The sequence below is a fragment of the Micrasema longulum genome, unplaced genomic scaffold (genome assembly GCF_059751315.1).
Source record: "Micrasema longulum isolate JH-2025_06_02 unplaced genomic scaffold, ASM5975131v1 h1tg000308l, whole genome shotgun sequence".
Lineage (NCBI taxonomy): Eukaryota > Metazoa > Arthropoda > Insecta > Trichoptera > Brachycentridae > Micrasema > Micrasema longulum.
Window position 1 is genome coordinate 41,244 of NW_028277512.1, and position 24,395 is coordinate 65,638.

Below are 24,395 nucleotides of genomic sequence, written 5' to 3' on the forward strand. Positions count from 1 at the left end.
ATAAGACGTAACAGAAAAGAGATTCCTCCAGAAGCTAAGAAAGCAATCGTAGGAGAAGCCAAATACCTAGCACATGAAAATGTTTTGATGTGTTCATTCAGAGACAAAAAGTCCAAACCAAAGCCAGTCATATTGATTTCATCCAATGCAGATACTAATAGTGTGACGATCAAGAAAAAGAAAGGGAAATTTGAAAACGAAAAAGTGAAACCAAGCATGATTGATGACTACAACAAATACATGGGAGGTGTGGACGAATCTGACAAAATGTTGTACGTGTATTTGGACGAGCGAAGAACCCTAAAATATTGGAAAAAAGTAGTATTCAACATTTTTGGAAGAATGGTACTCAACTCTTATATTTTGTATGTTTCCAACACTACCGAAAAAAAAATGACCCGGCTCCAATTCACATCGAAAATTATTGAGGATCTCGAAAAGGAGTGGATGAATCATAAAAATAGCGTGTCAACACAACCATCTTCATCAAAGAAAAAATTTGCGCTGGAAAAATTACCGGGACGTAACTTACGCCAGTGCGAGGTGTGTAGCAACAGAGGGAGTGGGATAAAGCGATCCCGCCTTATTTGCGTACGCTGTAGGAAAGGCCTACACGCTATTTGTGCGGCAAAACATAATTGTTGAGCTATTTTTTTTTGATTTTTTATTTTCTAAAAGAAATAAAATACAATAATATTGATATCACTTTATGTTTAATAAACATTAATAAACAATAAACATTTTATCTTTATAATGCAAAAATAATTAATAAAATTGATTGATATTTGTCTAAGTTGGAGTTGCATTTTATTTGACACCATTATTTTTTCCTCTAAATTAATCAATATGTGTATAGCAATTTTCATTTATTTTTGCCAAAATTGCTTAGCACTAAAACGGTTAACAATGGTTGACGGAAAGGTATGTTCTGCCCTTAGTGAAACTCCATCAATGATATTTGCAGAGCGACGCCGAAATAAATTAATAAATCTCTAAATAAACCAGTTGATGCTAGTAGGTATAGGTAACTCGATCCTAGTTGAGGCCATTCCGTGCACTCAAATAGCGTAAGTATGGGTACGTCTCTACAGGCTTCCGAAGGATACAATAGTGTGTGTTTATTGAACGCATAGGCCCAATTAACACGAGTCGTCCGAATCCACACGGCATGAAAAAATTTGGGTGGATGGACATTTATTATATCGTGTCGTATTTATTAAAAATTTATTCAGGGGCTACTCTTAAGAGAAAATCCTGCAAAAGGAAATCGAGTAGAGATTAGTTACATTATTGCGTTAGCCTGACATTAAATAAATAAATGTAATTTAAGAAAATAACTAGAATACTATAAATATCAACCCACCGAGGGTCTCGTGTGCCGTGCGGATTTCGACCAATGTGTGAAATGGGTCGTACTTTCAGGTATGATTTAGGACACGATTAGAGTAATCCATCGTCCATCATCAATCCAACTCAGGTGCAGGATGATATTTGAATTTATTATTGAACACTTTTTTTCGTTTTATTTGCTGAGAGATACAAAGGCATAATAATAATTTTTAAAAAAATAATAATAAATAAATAATTCCAGTAAATCTAGTTTAATTTCGGTGCTGATTTGTGGGAAATAATAAATTAAGTATTTCGGTGTGTGCATTGAAAATATAATATCATAAATATAAAACATGGATTCAAAAGACTAAATAATAATGAAAACTAAATAATAAATACATATTCATTATTTCCACATTAACACTAAAAATTGCCATGTAAAATCACTCTGAATGAATATTTCACGTTAACCTCGAGCACGGCGACCGAACACGCTAACCACTTTACCTTATAATATATATTATTTTCGTGCTTTTTGTTTTATCTGCTGGAAGACTAAAGCTAGGGTTTCCTAGGACAGCGGTGCCCGTATCTTAACGGCCGTAGTGAATGGTGATGCGGTGGAACACCGTCGTAACGATGACTAGAGAAAAAAGATACGCTGCGATCGGTGTGCCAATGTGGTGCCCTATGCACCATTAGTTGCGGAAAGTGAATGATAATGATGATTTACTAAATATTATAATGATGGCAACACTAGGACACTTCCACCGCCGCAAGGGTCAGCCGAAGCCTGAAGCTCTACCCTCTCTCTCTCCTGCAGAATTCACCACATACGCATCGTTGTTGTGTTGTTCCGTCCATCTTTTCTCTCGTTTAAATAAACTGTGTTTTAAGAACTGCGAGTTTTAAATCTAGTTTTGTTTGTTTTATTTTACTCTCAACCGCCATTTTGAGATCGGGAAAAAAGGACACTTAGCCGCCATTTTGTTTCTGAGTTTTGCGTTTTTTTATTTTTTAATTTTCGTCGGTTACTCAAAGATGCCGCGAAGCAGACGTCCTTTCGACGAGTCAGCAAACACTACCGGACGTGCTCACGGCAATCCCGACGATTCGGACGAAGACATGAAACCGTAGAGGGTCGTCTTCGAACGATTGTTAGAGACGCGCTTAGAGGCAATGCTCGATAAATTCCTTGAGAAGCGGGACGCATCGGCGCAAAGACCGGCTACAGTGACCGTCACCCCTTCAACATCGGCACCTCGAGCTTCTACGCCGGCGCCGACTGTCGGAGGAGACAATATTGTCCCTAGCTTCGATCCAGACGACAAGACGCGTTCGGTGGTCAGATGGCTAAATAGGATTGACGTCCTAGGCGAGGTTCACGGCTGGGAACCATTTCGTTTCGACGAAGCGAGCTCGGGATTCTCATTTATTTAGCATTAAATAAAAACACATAAAACTTCAACATCAAAACTTTTAAAGAAAATAGATAAATAACTTTCGAGTTAATATATCTGCAAGATATCAGAATAACATTAAAATCCCGATATTAAACCCCGAGCATTCTCAAAATTATTTTCTCTACCTTGAAAAAAATACTTTCAACCTTCCGTCGAACCTTAAAAATATTGAAAATACCCATGAATCCAAAAGATAATTAAAAAATTATCTGAAACTTAATAATCCTTCACTGTTATTATATATTTTTTCATTTTTCCCACAAACCTTGTGTTTTCTCTACTACTATTTGTCAGTATAACTTATGTACACGTACCGCAGTTGTAAATTTTATTATTATATATTGTACAAATATATTGTCATTAATTTTTTTTTTTAAAATTCATTCAACGTGTGACAAAAAATTCCTACCGTTTTTTGTGTTGGATTAACAATTAATATTGTTCAAATAATTCAAATACAGGCAGAAAATCTAGTCCCCTTTTAAAGGCCATGATAAAAATATGAGTAATTCAAATAAACACGACCCGGCACCTGGCAAAAGCATAAAATTTTGTAATACGGCACTTGATCAATAATGACACCGAGACCGGCAACAATTATCCGGTTTCAATTGACAAGAGAAAATTTTTTTAAAATTTTTTTGACTATTTATTGGAATATTTGAGTATCTATTGATGTGATGGGATTTATGTATCGGGGAAAAAAACAAACATGATTTCCTTCTTTTTGAAAATGTAAAGAATTCTTTAAAAATACCGATTTAGTAGTTTTAGTTAAATATTATCCTATTGTAAGTGTGGTTTACTCTCTTAATATAATACATAAATATTAATGCCAACAGACAATCTAATAACAGCCTCATCTTGTTTATCAATAATGATAATTCACTCGTATAACATATGGATTTCATAAGAAAACCTATAATACCCTTTGGCACTTAATGCTACAAAAAATATATTCTAATTGATTCACTGCTCAAACTATACCCATATTGAATATTATTTATATTTACACACAAGAGGTATCCGAATCAGTCATTTTGGCATCAGAAGTGGAGATGGCGGATTTATTATGTTTGCGCCGATCCATACGTTCCCGAAGGTGGACGATATGCCTTCGGTAATGCCATTATCTGCAATTTGTTAAAGGCGTACTTCCGCACACCCGTGTTCTTATACGTGTTCTCTCGCCTGCAGCCCTTGCTGAAACAAAATAACTTGCTGTGAGATGGAAATAACTTCTTCCATTCGAGGCATATGCGTAGTTAAACATAAATAAAAATCATACACATCATAAATATATCGAGAATGACCCTTCCTCATATTGCGTATATTGTATTCAAATGTTAGAACCTTTCGCAATAATACCAACTCGACACGAGACTTCGGCCCCGTGGAGTCGGGAGTTAAATGAATACGATACGTGTGTATCGAAACCTGTAAGCCTACAATAGAATAATGGTTTACTAACGTAACAATTCCTGTAGTCAACTTCATTTTTGTGCTAACAGATTTCTCAAGATCGTGTCTACCTAACTGAGAATTGACGTGAAATATTTACTTACAAAATTTTACTATCTTAATATTTCACGGTCCTCGGACTAGTACGAGGGGAATTCAATATATGCATTCCAGGTACGGATACGAAGAAAAAGACTCGAACTGATAGCTTCATTAATAGGCTCTCGGTGTGGACGAAATCCCCATGGACATCAGTAGGGTCAGGAGGGGTAATAATGAGATGAAATTTATGTCTTTTATATTTTCTCACTAAAGAATCTAGTTGAAAGTATATATATTTTTAGATATAAATACATATAAAAGTAAAATAAATAAAAAAAACTTTGTTTTTAACCACTAATTTTTATTTTCTACCGACCGGTTTCAAAGCAAACAAGCTTCTTCGTCAAGGTTTACGTAACTAATGAATTGATTCCTTTTTTTATTTTTATCATGTTTACTAAATACTACACGTGAACCTAATAAATCAAGTAGTTTTTTCCTTGCACGGGTGGTAATTTTATAGCATTATTTTTTAAGTTAGACAGGAGAGGGCTAAAATAAATATTGTTTATTTGGTTATTAATTATTGTTTTCTTATTATAAATCGCTTTTTTAATTTCTAAGATTTCTAAGTTGTCTGATTTTAATATTTTATTTTCAACATGAAGTACTTTTAATCCAGTGCGAATTCAGTAAAATTATTATTATTTAAGCATCTTAAGTGTTCTTTTACTCTAATATTAAAGTTTCTTTTAGTTTTTCCAACGTAGATTGAATCGCAATCATTACAATTTAATTGGTATACCCCAGATTTATTATATTTATGGACTTTGTCTTTGTTATTTTTTAACAATGTTCCTATATTATTAGTTGTGTAGAAAGCCGGTTTAATGTTTGATGGTAGGGAATTAGATAATTGTTTTGAAAAAATGTTATTTATAAAAAGAATCTGCCTCCATTGTTTAGGTGGGTTCGCTTTATTTACTGTGGGAGTCGAATATAAATATTTATTTATAAGTTTTTGTTTTTGATTTAATATTTTATCAATTGAGTTCTCATTATATCCATTATTATTAGCAATCTGTTTTATTGTATTAAGTTCTTTTTTAAAATTAGTATCATCTAGTGGAACATTAATTAACCTATGTATCATTGAGTGGAATGCGGAATGTTTATGGGCAATTGGATGATTTGAAGAATTATGAATAATTGTGTCTGTATCTGTTGGTTTACGGTATTTATCGAAATCAATTTTATATTTTTTTATTGTTAAAGACAGGTCAAGAAAGTTTAATGTTTTATATTTTTCTATTTCTTAAGTAAATTTTATTTCTTTACGTAATGAATTTAGGAAATTAAGAAATGTTTGAAGTTCTCGATCCGACCCTGTAAATAAACAAAAAACATCATCCACAAAACGGCGCCATAATTTGATACGTTTGATAAATGGTGCTGTCTGTGCTCAAAAATATTTCATTATCCAGTTCATTCATAAATATGTCAGCAAATAACGGACTAGACGGTTGACCCATCGGCAAACCCTGTGTTTGGCTATAAATAACATTATTATACTGAAAATAATTTTGATCTAAACAAATATTACAAAATCTACATAAATCAGAAAGCAGTTTTTTATCCAAATCTGAATTGTTAAGTAATTGAGAGATTATTATTTTTGTATCTGTAATTGGAATATTTAATCTTTTAAGAGCAACTTTAGTTTTTGTGCCCCAATGTCTAGAATGTGTAGATTAGTCGATTCGTCACATAACTTGGAATGCTTTGGGATGGATCTTCCGGCTTTTCATAGATCCCTTTTGGATGCATTTGAAACTCGTACTGGAGTTCGTCAGGGATGTATCGTGTAACCTTTAATTTTTAATATTTATACAGAATATATAATGAGAATAGTATCGAAGAATTGGGACAAGGGCATCTCTATTAATGGAAGACGAATATCCATTTTGAGATACGCCGATGACACTACTCTCGCCAATAATGAAGATGAGATAAGCAAACGTATCCTTACTAGAAAATACTAACAATAATTTCGGCCTTGAATTCAACGGGGAAAATAGCAAAATGATAATTGACCGGAGAAATGAGAATAGACCGGAAATAACTCAAATATATTTATCCGGGCCAAATGCTAGTAAACAGAGGAGGGTGCGTTGCTGAAATTAAGAGACGAAATGCTATGGCTCGCTCTGCGATTGAAGAAATTGAAAAAATATCACCAAGTCTAAAAAATAAAAATGGTCATAGCCCTAATTTTTCTTATATTCTAGTACACCACAGAAACGTGGACCCTGAGAGATAGATAGACGTATTCGAAATGTGGTGCTGGCGTAGAATGCTGCGGATACCGTGGACAGCTCGTAGGACTAATGTCCTTATAATCTGAGAACTGGGTATTGAACAGCGTCTTTCTTCCACTGTACGAATCCGTGTTTTCGGGTACTTCGGCCACGTTACCAAACGAAGAGACGATATCGCACCCCTAGTTTTAGGCTATGACAAGTCAAAAAATAGCATTCTGAGATAATTGAATTTAAAGTTTCATTTCTCCGAAAGAAATCAAAGAATGTGTTTAGTTAACCGTGGTTTTTTGTAATTTGTTTGTCAGGATTTGTATTTTAAAATGCAATGTTTTAAAAAATAAAATATTATAAGGAAATTGTGTTTATAGTCGTGTTTTTGAAATATCATACTCTAGTTGAATTCAGTTCTTGTCTACAAAAATTTGGACAAACTCAAAATATTGTTGATAATAAACTAACATTAATTTTGAACCATTTTTTTTTAATTTTTGGTCAAAATAACCTATAAAAACAAAAAAAAACATCTCAACAAATTTGAATAGTTTATCAATGTAACTGAAAAAAATAATAAGGACTTTCAAAGTCTCTTGCAAAATTACAAAGGTTTATAGGTGCAAATTCATCAATCGAAATAATTTCAATCATTGTTTTCTTCACAAGACGATGGATTTTCTCTTCGAGCGGTATTAACGACTTTTAAATTATTATGTTTAAGAATCAAATTTTTCTTGCATTCCTGGTAGCTCAATGTAAGCATTGCAAATTAAAAAAAAATAATGATATTAGCAAATTTAATGTGGTACCAAAACTCAAAATTAAGTCATTTGTCTATTCTTAAACTATGATAACTCAAAATGTAATAGTCTAAAATTAATAAAAATGTTGTTTTCTGATTCAAGACTATAGTAACTCAAAATATCATCGTCTTGAAATATCACACAACATGATTTAAGAAAATTCAAGACTATATTTTGTGTTATTAAATTGAGAACTGTTCATTTAGACTTGTGATAGTTTTTGAGCAGGTAGTTTATCATATTATCAATACTTCTACATTATTAACTCAAAATCTCAGTTTTTTGACTTGTCATAGTCTAAAACTGGGGGTGCGATATGGAAAGATCAGTGGTACAAGGAGTAGAGGGAACTTGATCTCGCGAAAGATGTCCTGCCGGACGGACAGACTGATGGCCTCCAGAAGCGGTGAAGATAGAAGCGGGTGAAGGCAGATCGTAACGACGCGCTTCCCTCCTGCCAACGTGACCGCGACTACTCTGCCAAGAGCAAACGACCGAGAAGAAGAATAAGGTATGCCCGCCTGCCCACCTAAATATAGTAGACAAGTAAAGTAATAATATTAAACATTTAAAATAGTACTTATTTAAGAAGAAAAATAGATACCTTCTCATGCAGTCCAGTGCTCTGGAGAATTCATGTTCAGCCAAGTGATATTCTGAAGCGAGAATCTGGCACTGTTCCAAAGTACATGACATCCCCGTGCGGTCTTTAGCGCTTTTACAAGATGTCACTCGGATTCCTGCAAGCATTTATAATACTCGTGAAGAAATAATGATGAGTCGCCTAACAGATGAAATTACTATAAAATTGACAGTTTACATGGCTAGGCGACGATTTGATCAGATAAATAGTGAACTCACCATACATTTGACGTACAGCTTTAGATGCCAGATGTAATACTTGTATATTTTTGGAAACTCTCGAGTACACCGCAGTCTTCAGGGACTCCATCACTTCTGCCAGTGGCCTTACTCCGGATGATACTGAATAAGGACAAACATGATACTGGCGTTAAACTTGATACATTTTCACGATATTTAATTACTAAGGTGTTAAAATGAAAATAAAAACACGCTACTGATCTACTCCTCTATGTTGTTATGCGTGTATTATTATAATTTCTCGCTCATGTTTTGCTAGGTGGCTAGTTTAGTTAGCTTTAATTTAGACTAAACCAAAATCTACAAGCTTTTTCTCGTCGGCTAATGACTTCATTTTTAACAGATGTCACAAGATTTCAGTATGTAGAATATAGGGATACAAGATTTTTAACGCATAAGTTTCAGTAAAACTCGCAATAAACCGACTGGTCAAAAAGGACATTTTATTTTAAGATATTTTCAGGCATCGCCTAATATACGAGTGAAATAATTCAGTCAGATGAATGTTACCCGCGTCGATAAAGCTTTTGCAGCTCTTTAACTACGCAAAAATCTACAGTCGAAGAAACGGGTATGTTCAAACGTATGCGGAATAGTAAATATTACACAGTGTAACTTAGAGTATTAACTGAACAGTCACCCATACGTAGAAAAACGATTCTATAATTATAGACTACGAAATTAGCTACAGATTACAGCGATACGATGGGCTGCGGGTGCTCGCTCGGGTCGAGTGAGGAACTTCAGCCCCATGGGAAATTCGATACAGTAAATGTTTTCTCGTGCGAGGTAAAAATTGGAGCGTTCAAGTGTACGACGAAGTTTCCTGAAAATGTACAAAAAAAAACATACGTCACTAGTTATGGAAGATTTCCAGTTCGCTCGCCGCGAATGGACCGACGGGCAGAACTGATCGGAAATAAGCTGAAGAGAACCTCCGATGTCACACGCGGAGTTATTTCAGAAATATAAAACTTCAAAAGGTCGTAGCGCTGATAATACGAAATATTATTGACAAAAATATTACTGGAAACATATTTGCCATTTCGTTCGAAGGAAATAAATGACATATAGTAAAACCCCCGTTTTATGTTTTTCGAGGGAGCAACATAAAAAGTATAAAACTGAGGAAAACTTTTAAGCGAGGAAATTTAAAATGCATGGAAAAAATAAAATTACATAAAAATACAATTAATGTACTAGACTAAGCTAAATATACTGCAAAAAAAATTGTAAAAACTGTCATAATTGGGAATTATTCGTATTTACCAATGATTTTGTTAAAAATATTTTATATATTTTCAAGCAATACTGCAATGTGTTATTTTTTATTGAATTAAAAAAAAAAAATGTTTAAATAATTTTATGTAGGTACTCAACCTTAAAATCACGAAAATAATAATTCGAATTTGCATAAAATGCGTACGATTTTTTCCTTAAATATTGGGAAATTTTATTTATATATCACTTAAACTGTTTCTCACTTTTATAGTAGAAGGAGAAATATTTTCATATGCTGATGACACCGCTATTATTGTTTGTAATAAAACATGGGAGTCGACCTGTAATGACGCCACAAAAAGTATTACGATAGTTAATAACTGGCTTGAAACAAATTTACTTACTTTAAACCGAGAAAAAACATGCAATTGACTTTTCAAATATCAAACAAACGCGGCCCTTTACAGAATTTGTCAATCCATGATTTAAAATGTAATGTAGATATCTGTAATAAGTGCTACGAAATAAGTTCAGGGGAAAGCTATAAACTTTTGGGTATACGCATAGATTATAGACTGAAATGGGAAGAACATATAGCTAACTAACAGAAAAACTCAGATATTTATCTGATGTTTTCCAAAGACTGAAAAATATTTTAAGCAAAGAAAAATTAAAAATGTTATATTACGCTTTAATTCAACTTTTTCCAACAACTTTTTCCAAAAAAAAAAACTATTTCCAACGTTGCGAGTTCTTCCCGATCGATCAATAATAAGAATCTTGCGATAGATTTCCGGTAACCGGAAAGCCGATTCACCAATCGGCAGAACTCACAGGATGTCACGCACGGAGCGAGATCGAAATCCCAAAACTTCGAGAAATCATAGTGCCGATAATATGATACATAATGATCGTAAAAACTTCGTTTTATAGTCTATTTACGAACAAAAAAATCACAGAACTCGCTCACTATCGAATGTTCTTAATAGCACCGAAGTTCGGTGCTAAGAATACTTCTGTTTTCACAAAATATTGATAATTTCTCCGGCAATTCCCGGGTCAACCGACGGGTGTAAAGCGTCAAAAACAAGTTCACACTAATCCAGATGTTGAAACACTCACCTCTCGTAGTCACCGAGTTAGATGTCAGAGTCAATTTTCTAAATCGCAGAAAGTATTCGTTGAGTCTCTCAAAATTGTCAGCATTAGATCTGTCTTGGGGTCCGGTGGCACCGAACGACTCCGCAATGCTGGCTTTCTCGTTGATTCCAATATTGAAGAACACCGGAGTTATTGTGAATGAAGAAGACTGAAAGTATAGATTTACCATTTATTTTCTCAAATCTAACAATTCGGGTAGGTAGGACGAAATCGTGGTTTCGTCTTATACACCGAAATTCCATAACTCCTGACTCACGATAATAGGGGCCACGATAATAAAATATTATTGCACAGTAAAGTTGTGAATATGTATGCATTTATATTTATGTTATTACTAATACATAATTAGTATTGTATAATACTTTGGAAAATTGAAATACGTAACTCCAAATGAATTCCACGCTTTCAGTTCAGCGGGACTCGGGCGGGGTTGTTTGATCATTAGTAATAGTAACAATTTTAAAAACTTAATCTTTTTTGTACGAAAAAGGGAATGCTTTCTCAAAAATAACTTATGACTTTTGATTTTTAACTATTACGAATGATCCGAAAACCCGGCCTTCTAAAGATGAGATGAGATTAGTAGATCATCATTAATTTAATTAAATTAAAAAGTAAATGCGGGGTTGATTTTACTCGAGCATCTTTAAGGCACGAGACACGGGAATCGGCGACTAGCGTGTTTAATAATGAATTTACTAAAATTGGGGATCAAACTTATTTCAAAATTATATTTTAGAAGTACAAAATAAAGAACTGTAAAATAAGAATGACCTGTTTGATGGGCAGTTGTGCGTAGACATCAGCGGGAGCTGGAATCGTTACCGAGATGGAGAATCGGGAACCAGATATCTGAGGCATAACCGTCTTTCTGCAATTCAGAGAAGCATAATACTTAACACCTAAAACACATTTTTAAAGTAATGTAAAGAAAAATACATATATGGAAAAGGAAATTACATTTCAAATCCACCCTAAATATTTTCGATGATTATTTGTATTTTTTCAAACGATATCATAATCACGTAGAGCGCGATACTAACCTGTTGTCCCAGGGCGTGAGCTGGAATTGTACAGTGCGCAGGTCCTCGACAGCTATGAGCACGTCGCCCCACATGGGCAGCTCGGCGCCGTGCAGGCTCAGCAGGCCCTGCACCGAGCACAGTGGTCCCACACCCGCCCGCAGGAGGGCGCCCACTGTGGCGGCATCCGTGCTCCACACCCAGCACACTAGGCCCGTTATCACAGATGTCAGCTGAAACCGAATAACAAAATTCATTTTAAAAAACTGGTCTAAGAAGTACCAAAATTATTATTTATTTATTATTTATTTATTTTTTTATTTTTTTTATATGGGAGTTGCTTTATTATTTACCTTGCTTATAATATACAAGGTTTATATTTCAAAAAGTGGATTTTTTTGCTATTAAATATCTTAAAATTTATCTAAACTATTGGGATCAGGAGGGATATATTAATGTGGGCTAATCAGGAACTTCTCAGCATTTGCTCACGTGGAGAGGAAACCACTTAAAACTCTTCAGGAGAAGCCAAAATTATTTAGTAATGTAAAACCCCTTCTTTACGTTTTTCGAGGGAGCAATAAAAAAAAGTGTAAAACTGAGGAAAACGGTAAAGTGAGGAAATGAAAAATACATGGAAAAAAATAGAAAAGTTTTACCTACAATTAAGACTTATATTATGTGCCCAGCCTTATTTGAAATCATATTGAGAAAGTGCCGCTAAGTTCCTATTTTGTGTCACTTTTACGTCCTTCCATTGGCACCACTTCATTACATTTGGGTCATCCCAGCAGAAAATCCACAAAAAAAAATTCTGTGGATTTCGTGTGTTTATGTTTTTCATAGAAAACTTCATTAGTCTCAACAGGCGGAAATTGCCTCGGTTTCAAATAAGGCTGGGCTCATGATATAAGTTTTAGTGGTAGGTAAAACTTTTCTATTATGTTTCATATGCCGTTATTTGAAACCATATTGAGACTCGTTTGTTATCGCCTGGTGACCAAATGTAAGACACACTGATGCGAATGTTAGGCTTAAGTTTGTAAAGGTTCAAATAATGGTGCCATCGAAGATGATGTACAGCTGTCGAAGTTGACCACTCGTTGGCAATAATATTTAGCGAAAGTGTTTGCACTTCGCCAATTTTCCCTTGCCAGGATATCGTCCGGTGTATGGTTCTGCTGCCAGTGTTGAGAGATGCCACTGCCGATCGAATACTCCCGGGATGAGATTAAACCCCAGAATCTTTCAATATGGATTTAACCCAACCGGCTATCGGGGGCGAATGCTCCTTATAATCGATTACACGCAGCTTAACATATTTTTTTGACATCGAAAGTAATGTTTTATGTTACAGTATTATTAGGAAAAAACACATCACCAAAAAAATATATTACTTTTCTTGGGTAAGTAAATTTATATCATATTCTTTTATTCCATACGGCGACCAGTTGCGCCTCTATTGGCAAAAATTATTACTAATGGATTACACGAGATTACTCGGCTAACTTAAAAACACTAATTCAAATATGTCTTTAAACCTAAAATTTTATAATCTTGTTCGAAAAAGTACACTTGCGATTACAGTGAAATCTTGCAGCTTTCATTAATGCAATTTAGTCTTTCAATACTTCTTCATAAGGGCTAGTATTCTTTAAAATACATCAATTTGACTTACGACAGTCTAAGGGAGGTGACAATATACGCACTCGTTATGTGTGAGAAAGAGATAACGAATATATTTTGTATATCTTAACACGGAAGTTACAATAATAAGTAAGTAATTGATCATACTTATGTGTCGGTGGTTTGAAAGTAAATTTGCTTTAAAATAAATAAATATTTTGATATTTTAATCGAAACGAATTGATATTTTAATCCATAATATAATATAAATCCTTTAGTGGGTTTTAAAAAACAAAGATTCGCTAATTGTAATTCATTTTTGTGCATACGATGACAGTTGAATATTGTAGGTTATTCTTCAGTATCCATTTAAATCCAGGAATAGTATCGATAAATGCTGTTATTTACTTAACACTAGTAACGTTTTTATCATAACTCTAACTTAATTTTTATTCCTGGCCGATTACCTTTCGTTCTTATCCTTCCTTTGACCCATCCTTATAAGAAGATATTCAAAATTAGAAGATTCGGATTTAGAACAAAACAAAACAACATTTTTGACTTGACATAAAATCGGATAAAAAGGGGTTGGAATCGTCGCGCGTCGTGGAAAACATTGTCTCATTTTATAGTTCATTTTGTCATCCAGTGCCAGAAATTGAAGAACATTCAAACCATATTAAAGGTAGGTATCCATTCCATATTCCTATCCTTTCTCAAATATTTCCCAATTCACAAAACTGAACGAAATTCGATTTTCATTTACAGTCCGCCTTTTCGTTAACATTTTGGTCACTTCGTCACCGGATATTATCAGGTTTTCATCATTCATTCAGTTTTGTTGGTTGGGGTATCGATCCCTTATCGATAGATGCTTTTTTTTGTTAATCATTGTGGTATTTTTCATAAATATCGATTCAGTTCTTCATACTTTGGTACCATTGTCATTTCGCTATTCATTTCTCCAAGCAGAGAAAATTTGTTTTCGATTCCTTGAATTTGACATTAGCGTGGCAGATGGACACTTTGAACCCCCGCCCTACCCCCAGGCAGGGGGGTGGACGTTGCCAACCGGGCTTTATCAACTCAGTTTAACAACTGTGCTAAGCGGCTTGCTTTAATCACATTTTGCAAGGTCCATGTCAATACGACCCCTACCCATACTTGCTGGATTTTGCAATAATATATTTTTTGGAAATGTTGATAACTTTTTGAAAGGGTAAAATTTTTACTTCAGTGTCAGAGAAAAACATCATCATCATCTTTATTCCGTTTCCGAACCTAATGGTGCATAGGGCACTACATTGGTACATTAATCGCAGCGTATTTTGATTATTTTTGTTACTTGAAGGTAAGATGATCAGTCTGACGCTTTAGGTGCCAGTCCAGGGACTATGAAATATTCTAGTGTAAAAATACCCCTTTAAATAAATATTTCGTATCAACCATGTCAGGAATGGAACTCGAGACCTCTTGCATGGTAGGCAAAAGCGCTGACACCACGAGGCCGACGAAGAGAAAAACATGTTAATAGTATTTATTGACTCCCGCCAACAAGACTTTCATGGCAAAGGCGTAAATCAAGTACCATTTAAATGGCAAAACTGTATGGATAGAAATTTTACACATTTTTTTTTTACACAAATTGACGGTTAGGTTACGGCCTAATAATAGGACAAATATTATTTTTTTAAAGGGTGTGCTTTATGACTTACAGATTGTGAAAAGCACACGTCCCTCCGTAACTGTAGAGCCACAGCCTGTTGTTGAGGAGGACCCTGTACACGCAGTACCGCGTGGGCTAGGCGGCCTCCCTTCAGCAGCCCGTCCATTGCCTGCCGCAGCTTGCGCATGGACGGCCTCAACTCGGCTGCCCAGTCGCCCACATCGGCCAACACCAGACCTGGAAATAAAAATATATATTTGTGACATTTTCTCGCTAAAACATTACAGTCTGTTCTTAGATAAGTCCGCATCGTGGTGTAGGGGTTGGCATCTGTGCCTACCATTCGTGAGGTCCTGGGTTTGATTCCTGGCAGGGCCAATGTGGGGAATGATGATATAAGAAATACATAGTGCATGGCCTATGCACCTTCGGATGTGGATAGAGGGTTGAAACATCTCAGTGTTATTCCAAAGTTTAGGTTACAGGAAAAAAGCACTTACCATCAGTAAATTTGTTTCCTTTTTTCATAACCCTATTGACGGTTTCGACAGTCTTAGAGAGCGCCTCATCAGCATCTGTCGCTGCAGACGACGTGTGTTTCGAATTGCCACTATTGTCTTCAGCTTTTAGAGGAATGTGAATATATTCTGGAGATGACCTTCCTTCATCACTCTTCTTGCAATTCGTACTTTGAGCCTTTGATAACGGATCTACTTGAATATTACTTTTGCTTTCACAAAAAGAGCTGGTATTGCACGATGACTTGTCAGTCTGTGGTTGGTTGATGACAATGTTCTGTGGACAAAATCAGAATAAATAAAGGCCAGTTAGTTTTAATACCATACGTTAACAAATCGATTTAAACCAAATTATTAGTAATGGTGCAAAACTGAGGAAAAATTAAATAATATTTGTATGAAAACGTGCAAAAATGGGGAAAATGGGGCCTAAACATTTCATAGCAAAAAGCGGGGAAAAGGGAAAAAGTTTGGCAAATAATAACACCAACATTCGGTGGTCTAAATTTTTGTGATTGGTTAATAGTACCTTGTCTTCAGAAGATAGGCCATTCTTAGAAACTCTTTTGAAACTAGATGAACAAGTATTCATGGAACCGCCTTGTCCCCTTAACCTAACTGCGGGACTTCCACATCTTCCACAAAGAAATTTAACCTGAAAGCAATCGATGAACAAACTTAAAGGGAACTTACACCAGAACACATCAATAAAAATATATTTTGCGAAAGTACATAATGAGGTTAGAAACATGACAAAATAATGCAAACAGTATTAAAGATATAGACATATATCGCATCGCCGCTGATTAAAATCGCTTGTGAATATTTACCGCACATAGATGTGGATTGACATACCTTGCTAACTAAGCACATGACGCTAGCCTCCACATTCAGCTGTGTCAGGTCCCAAGGCTCCGGTTCATCATTAGGTTGGTAGTAGTTAGCTGAAGGAGAACTCGACATGGTGTGCATATCCAAAAACTGTTTAGAGGTTGTGTCGTTATTGCAACCGAGAGTTCCCGAGCATGACTCGTCCGATAATAAAGTGCTCTGAAAAATATTGTTTCAACATTACTCAAACTCTATAACCAACGTTTTAATGAATTGGAATAATTCATTAAGATGCAAACTGTTTTTATGAAGAAAAAAAAAACAATTATAATATTGAAAGATGTTTTTAGAGAGATCCCTTGTAGGGATTGTCTTTGAATTGCATAAACCATAACTATTTGAATCTAAAAGAAAGAGTTTTAAGTGTAGCTGCTAAAGGTTTAATTATTGAAGATAAGGATTTTTTATAGTGTTTTCGGTGTTTTATAATTAAAAATATGTATGTCTCACAAAGTACATTTTCTACATACATATAAATTTATAAATACAATATGAATTAGATTTTACCAATGGAAGCATACATCATTTACATTGTCCGTTATGATTTAATGTATGTAAAATAAAACCAAACTTAAAACAATTTGAAATATTCTTACTTCATTCTCTCTGTGATCATCACTTGTGAGTTTATCACCATTTTCATTTATTTCTAAAGGTGGCTGAAGTAGATTCAGGTACTCTCCATCAGTTGGTATATTTCCACAATCCAGAGAATAGAACTCTTTGGATTCCTTTTGCACGTCGAGAGGTTCTCGAGCGTTCGAAGAAGCGAGAGAGTTTTCACTCAGTCCGTATTCTGAAGTCTCATCGACATAATTGAAGCTCCTAAATTCTCCAAGTCGCAGCCTTTCATCAGAATCATCCACAAAATACTCAGAGTGGAAATTAAGATCACCGTCATCTGTAGGTGGATGATCAGTTTTGTTTTTATCCGATACTCGAATTGCCTCGGCATTCTCAGAAAGATTTTGTGGGTTAAATACTGAAGGGTAATTACGAGTTAAGCCAGAAATTGATGCATCATTATTCTGACTGTCACTCGGCCATTGGCTTTGAGGCGTCGATGGTGTTGCGAAGTCTTCAATTTCTGGACTCTTCAAGTCTAAAAGGCTCAACTGTTGCGTGAGCTGTTTGAACGGCGATAGAACCTGAGACATACAAAACAGATGATTAGATATAAAACTTTCTACAGTAAGAATTCTATATTAGGTTTTATTCAATAAATAAATACAACTAATGAATAAAACGTATGAAAAAAATTATTTTACATAGAAACAAAATTAATGTTCGACACTAAGGAATATACCAGTATTTATCACTTAAAATCCCTTAAAATAAAATTTAACCGTAATTTCATTCGCTCTCACGCAAATCTCTTCACGCTTTCATGGAAACTTTTAAAACCTTTTTATTTTCACAACTTTTGTTACCTCCAATAGTGTTTCTTTTACCACTTTTCAAGTTTCTGCATAGCAATTTATCGACATAAAGACTATAAAACTTCCTAAACTGTAAAGGCCATTGAATTATAAAAGCTGCAAATAAAAAATATGTTTGAAACATGTATTATAAGATTCAATGCAAAATAGCTTTCGAGACAATTGAACAGTTAAACAAAAAGGTCAATTTAGCTGCACCCATTTTGAATTTTTTTTTGAGAAAATGTTTTACCTTTTATGTTTGTTCTCAAGTTACTAGTTTCATTGTGATTTTTTTTCGTATTTAAAAATGAAATTGAATGATTTGAAAGTGAAACTACTGATTAAGCAATTACTGGGATATACCTCAGGTCGTGGAAGTTTGGTTTCGGCTGTGTCGGGCTGTGGAGTGGCAATCTTGTGCCGTTCGATGAAAGCGAGGGCGTCCTCCACCTGCCCAGGGTCCCACAGGGAGAGTAGCGCTCGCGTGCGCGCTACCATCTGCTCCGCTAGCGCCATCATCCCTGCTGCAGTGCGGGAAGAAGCTAGCCGCAACAAGCCACGCATTGCTCGTACCACCTAGCGCAGAGACACATATATAGCTATAAATAAATTACTGATATGCAATCTAGCTTTTGTCTTCATTCAGCTTCTACTACAGCCACGGTATATGAATATCTGTATGCGAGAAGTAAACTACAGTATCTTAAAAAACTCAACTTTTCAGGAGAGGCAAATTAGTGATTTTTCATAATTTAAACATTTTGTATTTTTCAATGAGAGGGTTTTAAAGTAATTTTGTTTTCTAAAATATGTTGATACACATGACAAAAATACACACTTTAAAAATCTTTGGGATTACCGTATGTTTTCTTACTGTCCAAAATCTCTAATTTGGCGTGGATTTAGAATTAAAAAAAATATCTTTGTTATAAAGAAATTAGGAGTTCATGCTTTTTACCATGTAATATGTTCAAATATGTTAATTTTATAAATTTTTGTAAAAGGCTGATTTGTCATATATGTTAATAAAATAAAATAGAGGATGGAAATTTTGATTTCCGCATAAAGTGAAACCCCGAAATTACGTCCCCGCAATTTGAATTTTCCTGCGATTTATGAATAATTTTTGAAGTCCCATTTTTTTCTCGCAATTATCGTCTGAGAAATTTGCAATCCGCACAAATTTGAAAACTGACAGCTCTGGAGTCTGAAGTTAGCCTTTATCCATTATATCAACTCTTTTTTCGGAGATATTTGCAATTTTAGTTATGATTTTAAAAACAGTTTATTGTATTTTGCAAACATTTATCGCTGCCATTTTCGTGTTTTTGACAGCATATTTCTTAGTGGAACTGCATTTTAATTATAATAATTAAAATACTTATTTAGTTTTATTCCACTTTTATATATAAATTTTTACCAGTGACCAGGTTTCGGGTTAGTCTCCCACCAGTCTGACGATGTCGGTCACGACGAAACCCGGTCACTGGTAAAAATTTATAAATTTAAGTGGAATAAAACTATTTACGTATTTTTATTATTACAATCATATTGAGCGGGTAAACTCGTACTTAACGTCTTTCTTAGGAATTTAATAAGCTGGACATAACAGATGTACTAGGTTTTTAAACTCAGGATCTTCGACAATGCTGAATGGGTGATATTCTTTTGTGATCATAGCCACCAGTTGTTTGTCGATTTCTTGACTATTTCTATTGGGAAGAGGTTTAACTAAAAATGAAGCAACAAATGGTTACTGTTGGTTGAAGGATGGTTTACATCGACATTGATGGTTGAACAAGACTTGGAGTTAGTACTTGTTCGTGTGGCGCTGACACCTAGATGTTTTTTTAAATACCTAAGTAATTTACCTGTAAAATTTTGTGAAACGGCTACAAACTGGCTACAATATACACATTTTACTTTTGAATTATTTATCTCCGAAAAATGATTCCGAACACCACATTTTTTACCCGCCTATATGACTTAAAGTTCGTTGTTATAATACGTATTTTTTTTTATCATATTCCTCAACCCTCCCATCTGTTGACTTTTGTGAAGTAAAAGGGATGAAACCTGTATTGATGCAGGTGAGATTCACCTGAAAATACTTTTCCATGTTTATACCTCTTTCTATACCAGTTCGTTTAATCGACGATATTTGGATATACTCATTGTCTTCTTAACTTTTTGCAATTCGCATATTAGATATTACAGCTGGATGATTTTTATAAAATGAATGCATGTTCTTTAAATGTACTGTAAATGGATTACCTCTCCGCGAAGCTGTTTGATGGCTTGCACCGCTTCGCTAGCTTGTATAACACGAGTGTCGGCTGTCTTCGCAGTCACATTCTTCATCTGTTGAACCAAACTGAAAAAAAAGTATTAACTCAGTATGTACTTGTTTTATGTAAGCACTAGATAATATTTTCATAGTTAAATTGTGTAAACAAAGATATAGGAATATAATGAAAAAACACAGAATTCATAATAATATCGGAGTTTTACCTAGCATTAAAACTCTTATTATGTTTCTATTGATTTCTGGAGTCCATATTATGAGAGAAGCGTTCATTTTCTTTCCCGTTGTCTGTGGTTTTTTATCGTCTATTCCTGGGTCAATGTCTTAATCTATGGTCGTTCTGTCCGTTTCCGCCGCTTTGGTATCCCGGTCATCCATGGATTTTGTTTTTTCATAAAGCTCATAATGCACCAGGTGGGTCTTACCTGGACTCCAGAAATCAATAGAAACATAATAAGAGTTTTAATGGTAGGTAAAACTCCAATATTATGTGTTCTGAATTGATTTCTGGAGTCCATATTATGAAAGATCCGTCTGTTAACTCCTGGTGACCGGGTGACGCCTTTATTTAATATAAACCGGTTGAAACAAGCTTGCTAGAGAGGAATCTTTTGAGACTATGATTTAGCAACTCTCTTTGATAATATTTTCCAAAGGTATTTTCAGTTTTCCAATTTTCTCTCTCTAATATATTATCAATTGGGTAGTTTTCTAATTAATTGAGGGATGCGATCCCTGAACGTGTACTGCCGGGAGTAGCTTCCACTCCAGCCATCTTCAGTGTGGTCTTTATCCATCCTCCTATAGTGGTTCTTGTAGCAGCTTTTACGGGGCCCCTAGTGCTTATAAACAGGCTTTTGAGGTTATCTACTTTACAATTCTACTAGTTTTCTTATCCAAAAGACCGGGTTTATGTTAGGTTCCGGTGATTCTAAAAGTTTCCAGTTGGATTGCTGGTGTGACCGGGTGTCTGTCTTTGATCCGAAAGACGGATGTAGGATAATAGAAGTACCTTCGTCCAGCAGGTTTCCTTATGAGATATTTAGTAATGTCAAGTCGTGTACTCTCCGTCTTGATGAGAGCAGTAATAGTGTTGCCACTCTACACGAGATCTCGTATAGGGAGTTCAATTTAGGACTATTTTTGTTTAGCCAGTCTTTGACAATCTGTGGATTCCAGATTGGAGATTTTGTAAGAGTAGATTTTGCCATGGCTATCGCTTTCAGAGTTTTCAATTTCAATGTTTTAGCAAAAAATTTTAACTAAAACTTTCTTCAGTCATTGGGTTACAGAACGTTGCTATCGCTGACTTATGCACTAGTATAGTGTTATATGACAATTTCTCCTCAATAAACAACTGTGACAAGTACCTGGCCACCTGGTTTGCTGAAGGTTTGTTAGGATGGAAATTGTTATTTGATGCCCAGCGGCACCACCTGTCCCAAGCTGGCTTATAAATATTTAGTGTCGAAGTTTGCCATCCTGATAGAAGTAAATTCTTCTCCTCTGGATTCCATCTATTCAAAACGCTGTCCCACCCCCAATTTTCCATACTTCTATTTCAAGTTCTTGGATATTGGGTGGAGGTTTGCTGGTTGATGTGTCGATTAGTACAGATTCCAAGTTGGCTATTTTCAATGGCGGTGATAATGATCAGCGTATTAAGTCTGGTCGCCAGAACGCCCTCGGCCACCTCGGGACTGCAAGGAGAAAGGTTCCGGTCGCCTTGTTCAGGTGTGCTAGGATTCGTGGTATTAAGTTTGGCGGGGAAAATATCCAGGCAAGATTGTAATCCCAACATTGACTGAAAGCGTTCTGAAAGATTGCGCACAAGTCTGTGCAATCTCTTGAAACATATGTTGAAGTCACATGTGCCGTTTTGGAAGCAAACAGGTCTATATCGGGTTGTCCGAAGTAATTGAAAATTATTTCGGTGGCTATCCGAAAATCTTTTATAAAATATATGTGAGGAACGCCCTTAATTTGGAAAAATGTATTATTCATAGGCAATTGCTTAAATTATTTATAGTTCAAGTCAAAAGTGATTATATTTTTAATCTAATTGATAAAGACATTAAAAAATCATTAGCTCATGGTCAGCATTCAAAAAAGCATTCATTTAATAAAAATAAAAAAATAACCGATACATGCATAACAGGGGGAAACCAAAAATCTCAACCCATAATTGATTATATTTATGGAGATTAAAGTTATCAGATGCAATGTGTACTGGCTGCACACCACCGGGAAGGGAGAGTTAACATTCATAAATGTTATAAAAACAGAATGTAATGTGTATTGTTTTCATAGAAAGCAATTGGGGATGAATACTGTAGCCAAATTTTAAAAGTTTCTCAAAAGAAATACATTTTTTCAAACTTTATAAATAAAGAAATAAAATATAAGGTGAATATTACATTTTTTAAAAAGAGGTTAAAATATATAACGTAAGTTGAGTTTATAAGACTTACCGAAACAAGCCTCCAGAACGGCCAAACTTTTGACAATGTGCTGAGAAGGCGCCAACAGTTATGAGATCGTAAAATCCGGACTTGCTTAAAGTGTCATTATGAACCCACATTCTCTGAATGTGAAGATTAACGGGCGCAAACTCCAAGTAGGGATCGGCTAAAATTCATAATATTAAGTATTTTTCTTTAAATTTCACCATATCAAGACATTCTATTGCACACCAACATTTAAAAAAAAATACAATAAACACCTAAAATGCGAGAGGTGGTCTTAAAATTTGTTTAACAGAAGGGTTGCCTAGGGGGTGGAGGGTACTGATGTAAACGAGTTACTAGTGTGACTCATCACTAGTAAATATATACCAAGTATCGACATAAGCTATCAAGGCAATGTCATCGGCCCATCTTTTATGGGGCCTTCCGACACTTTTTTTGTTTGCCCATGGTCTCCACTTTTTACTCTGGGTGTCCACCTGCCATCATTTTGCTTCGCCGAGTGTCCTGCCCACGGCCATTTTAATTTTGCCGCATCATCAATGATATCCAAGACTCCACTCTGGCGCCATATTTCTTAATTTATTATTCTGTCTTTTGGACATACACCGATTTTCATGGATCGTTGGGTGTATTTTAGTTTCTGGCTATTTTTCTGTGTGACAAACATGATTTCTAGTCCGTATGTCGTTACCGGCAATATACACGATTCCATAGACTTGTCTTTTTAAGTATACAGAGACTTGTTTATTTTCAAAAATAAAATTTTGCTTGCCAAAAGCAGCCCCATTCTTCTCGGCAACTCCACTGTCTGGTTATCTTTACCATATTTGACTTTGTATCCTACATATTTGTATTCATCGACCACTTTGATTTTATTATTGGTAAAGAAAATGTCCCTCCTTGTTGGACTCATAATGATTTTTTTATGAATATTCATTTCCAAACCGATCCTTTTTGAAGCCTCTTGTAGTTTCATAATAATTTCTCCTAGTTCATCCATGTCTTTACTCATGGCCACTATGTCATCTGCGAATCTGAGGTGACTCGGGTACATGCCATCGATTCAGGGTTTTAAATACATCGTTCAGGGCCAGCGTTAAGGGCTTTGGCGATATTGTGTCCCCTTGTCTGACACTTTTCTCTATTTCGGTTTTATCAGTTTTTGTGTCCTCATCAATCCTCACACCTATTAATTGTATGTAGCTTGATAGTATATGGTAATTAAAAATTGTATGTTTCATTCAACTCCAGTAAAATGGCATAAAAAAACATTGACAAAAAAACACAAACAAAAAAATTACAAAAAGAAAATAAAAAAGATAAATAAAAATTACTGTATAAGAAAAAAAAAAACATTATAAATAGTAAACTTAATTGCAATATTTATTTTATTGTTGTTGAAAACGATTTAACAAAGATGAGATATATTTTTGAAGTGGTTTTTACCTCTCCGTGAACTTTGTTTGAATGAATTGAGTGTGGTAGAGTATGTTTGCAAATTCTGTCTGGCGTGACTATAATATTTGAGCAGTGATAAGTGAGAGTCGAGTAACTCAGTTTGTCTCGCTCGCCACGGGCCTCCCAGTTCCCCCAAACATAACACTTCCTGAAGGAGTTCCTTTTCTCGTTGGATCCAAAGGCTCCTAAAAACAAAACAAAATGACAGACATTAGTTCTTAACAGAATTTTAATTAAATCATTGGCGAATTGACTTTAAGTCATTTTCCTATTAAATTAGGGATAGGCAGAAAGGACAGAAATAATATATTGGCTTACAAACGATACAAAATTGTACCAT

General features: G+C 35.0%; 1 protein-coding gene across 3 annotated transcripts in view; it reads right to left on the bottom strand.

Moving 5' to 3' along the window:
• Positions 1–1,116: 1,116 nt before the first annotated feature.
• Positions 1,117–24,395, bottom strand: part of LOC148282628 (inositol polyphosphate-4-phosphatase type I A) — a 54,258-nt gene continuing 30,979 nt past the window's right edge. For 2 of the 3 annotated variants that reach the window (XM_088224760.1, XM_088224762.1), the window contains 15 exons: positions 24,044–24,240; positions 22,601–22,757; positions 20,099–20,198; positions 18,188–18,400; positions 17,000–17,551; positions 16,368–16,562; positions 16,042–16,167; positions 15,495–15,789; positions 15,044–15,231; positions 11,724–11,935; positions 11,455–11,551; positions 10,642–10,828; positions 8,278–8,400; positions 8,021–8,156; positions 3,067–3,998 (listed from right to left, as the gene is read on the bottom strand). In XM_088224760.1, the coding sequence (XP_088080886.1) occupies positions 3,866–3,998; positions 8,021–8,156; positions 8,278–8,400; positions 10,642–10,828; positions 11,455–11,551; positions 11,724–11,935; positions 15,044–15,231; positions 15,495–15,789; positions 16,042–16,167; positions 16,368–16,562; positions 17,000–17,551; positions 18,188–18,400; positions 20,099–20,198; positions 22,601–22,757; positions 24,044–24,240 (2,911 nt within the window). In that variant the 3' untranslated portion in view covers positions 3,067–3,865. Of the gene's footprint in view, positions 1,255–3,066; positions 3,999–8,020; positions 8,157–8,277; positions 8,401–10,641; positions 10,829–11,454; positions 11,552–11,723; positions 11,936–15,043; positions 15,232–15,494; positions 15,790–16,041; positions 16,168–16,367; positions 16,563–16,999; positions 17,552–18,187; positions 18,401–20,098; positions 20,199–22,600; positions 22,758–24,043; positions 24,241–24,395 lie in introns of those variants that run through there. The other variant, XR_015822052.1, reaches the window with a different exon arrangement.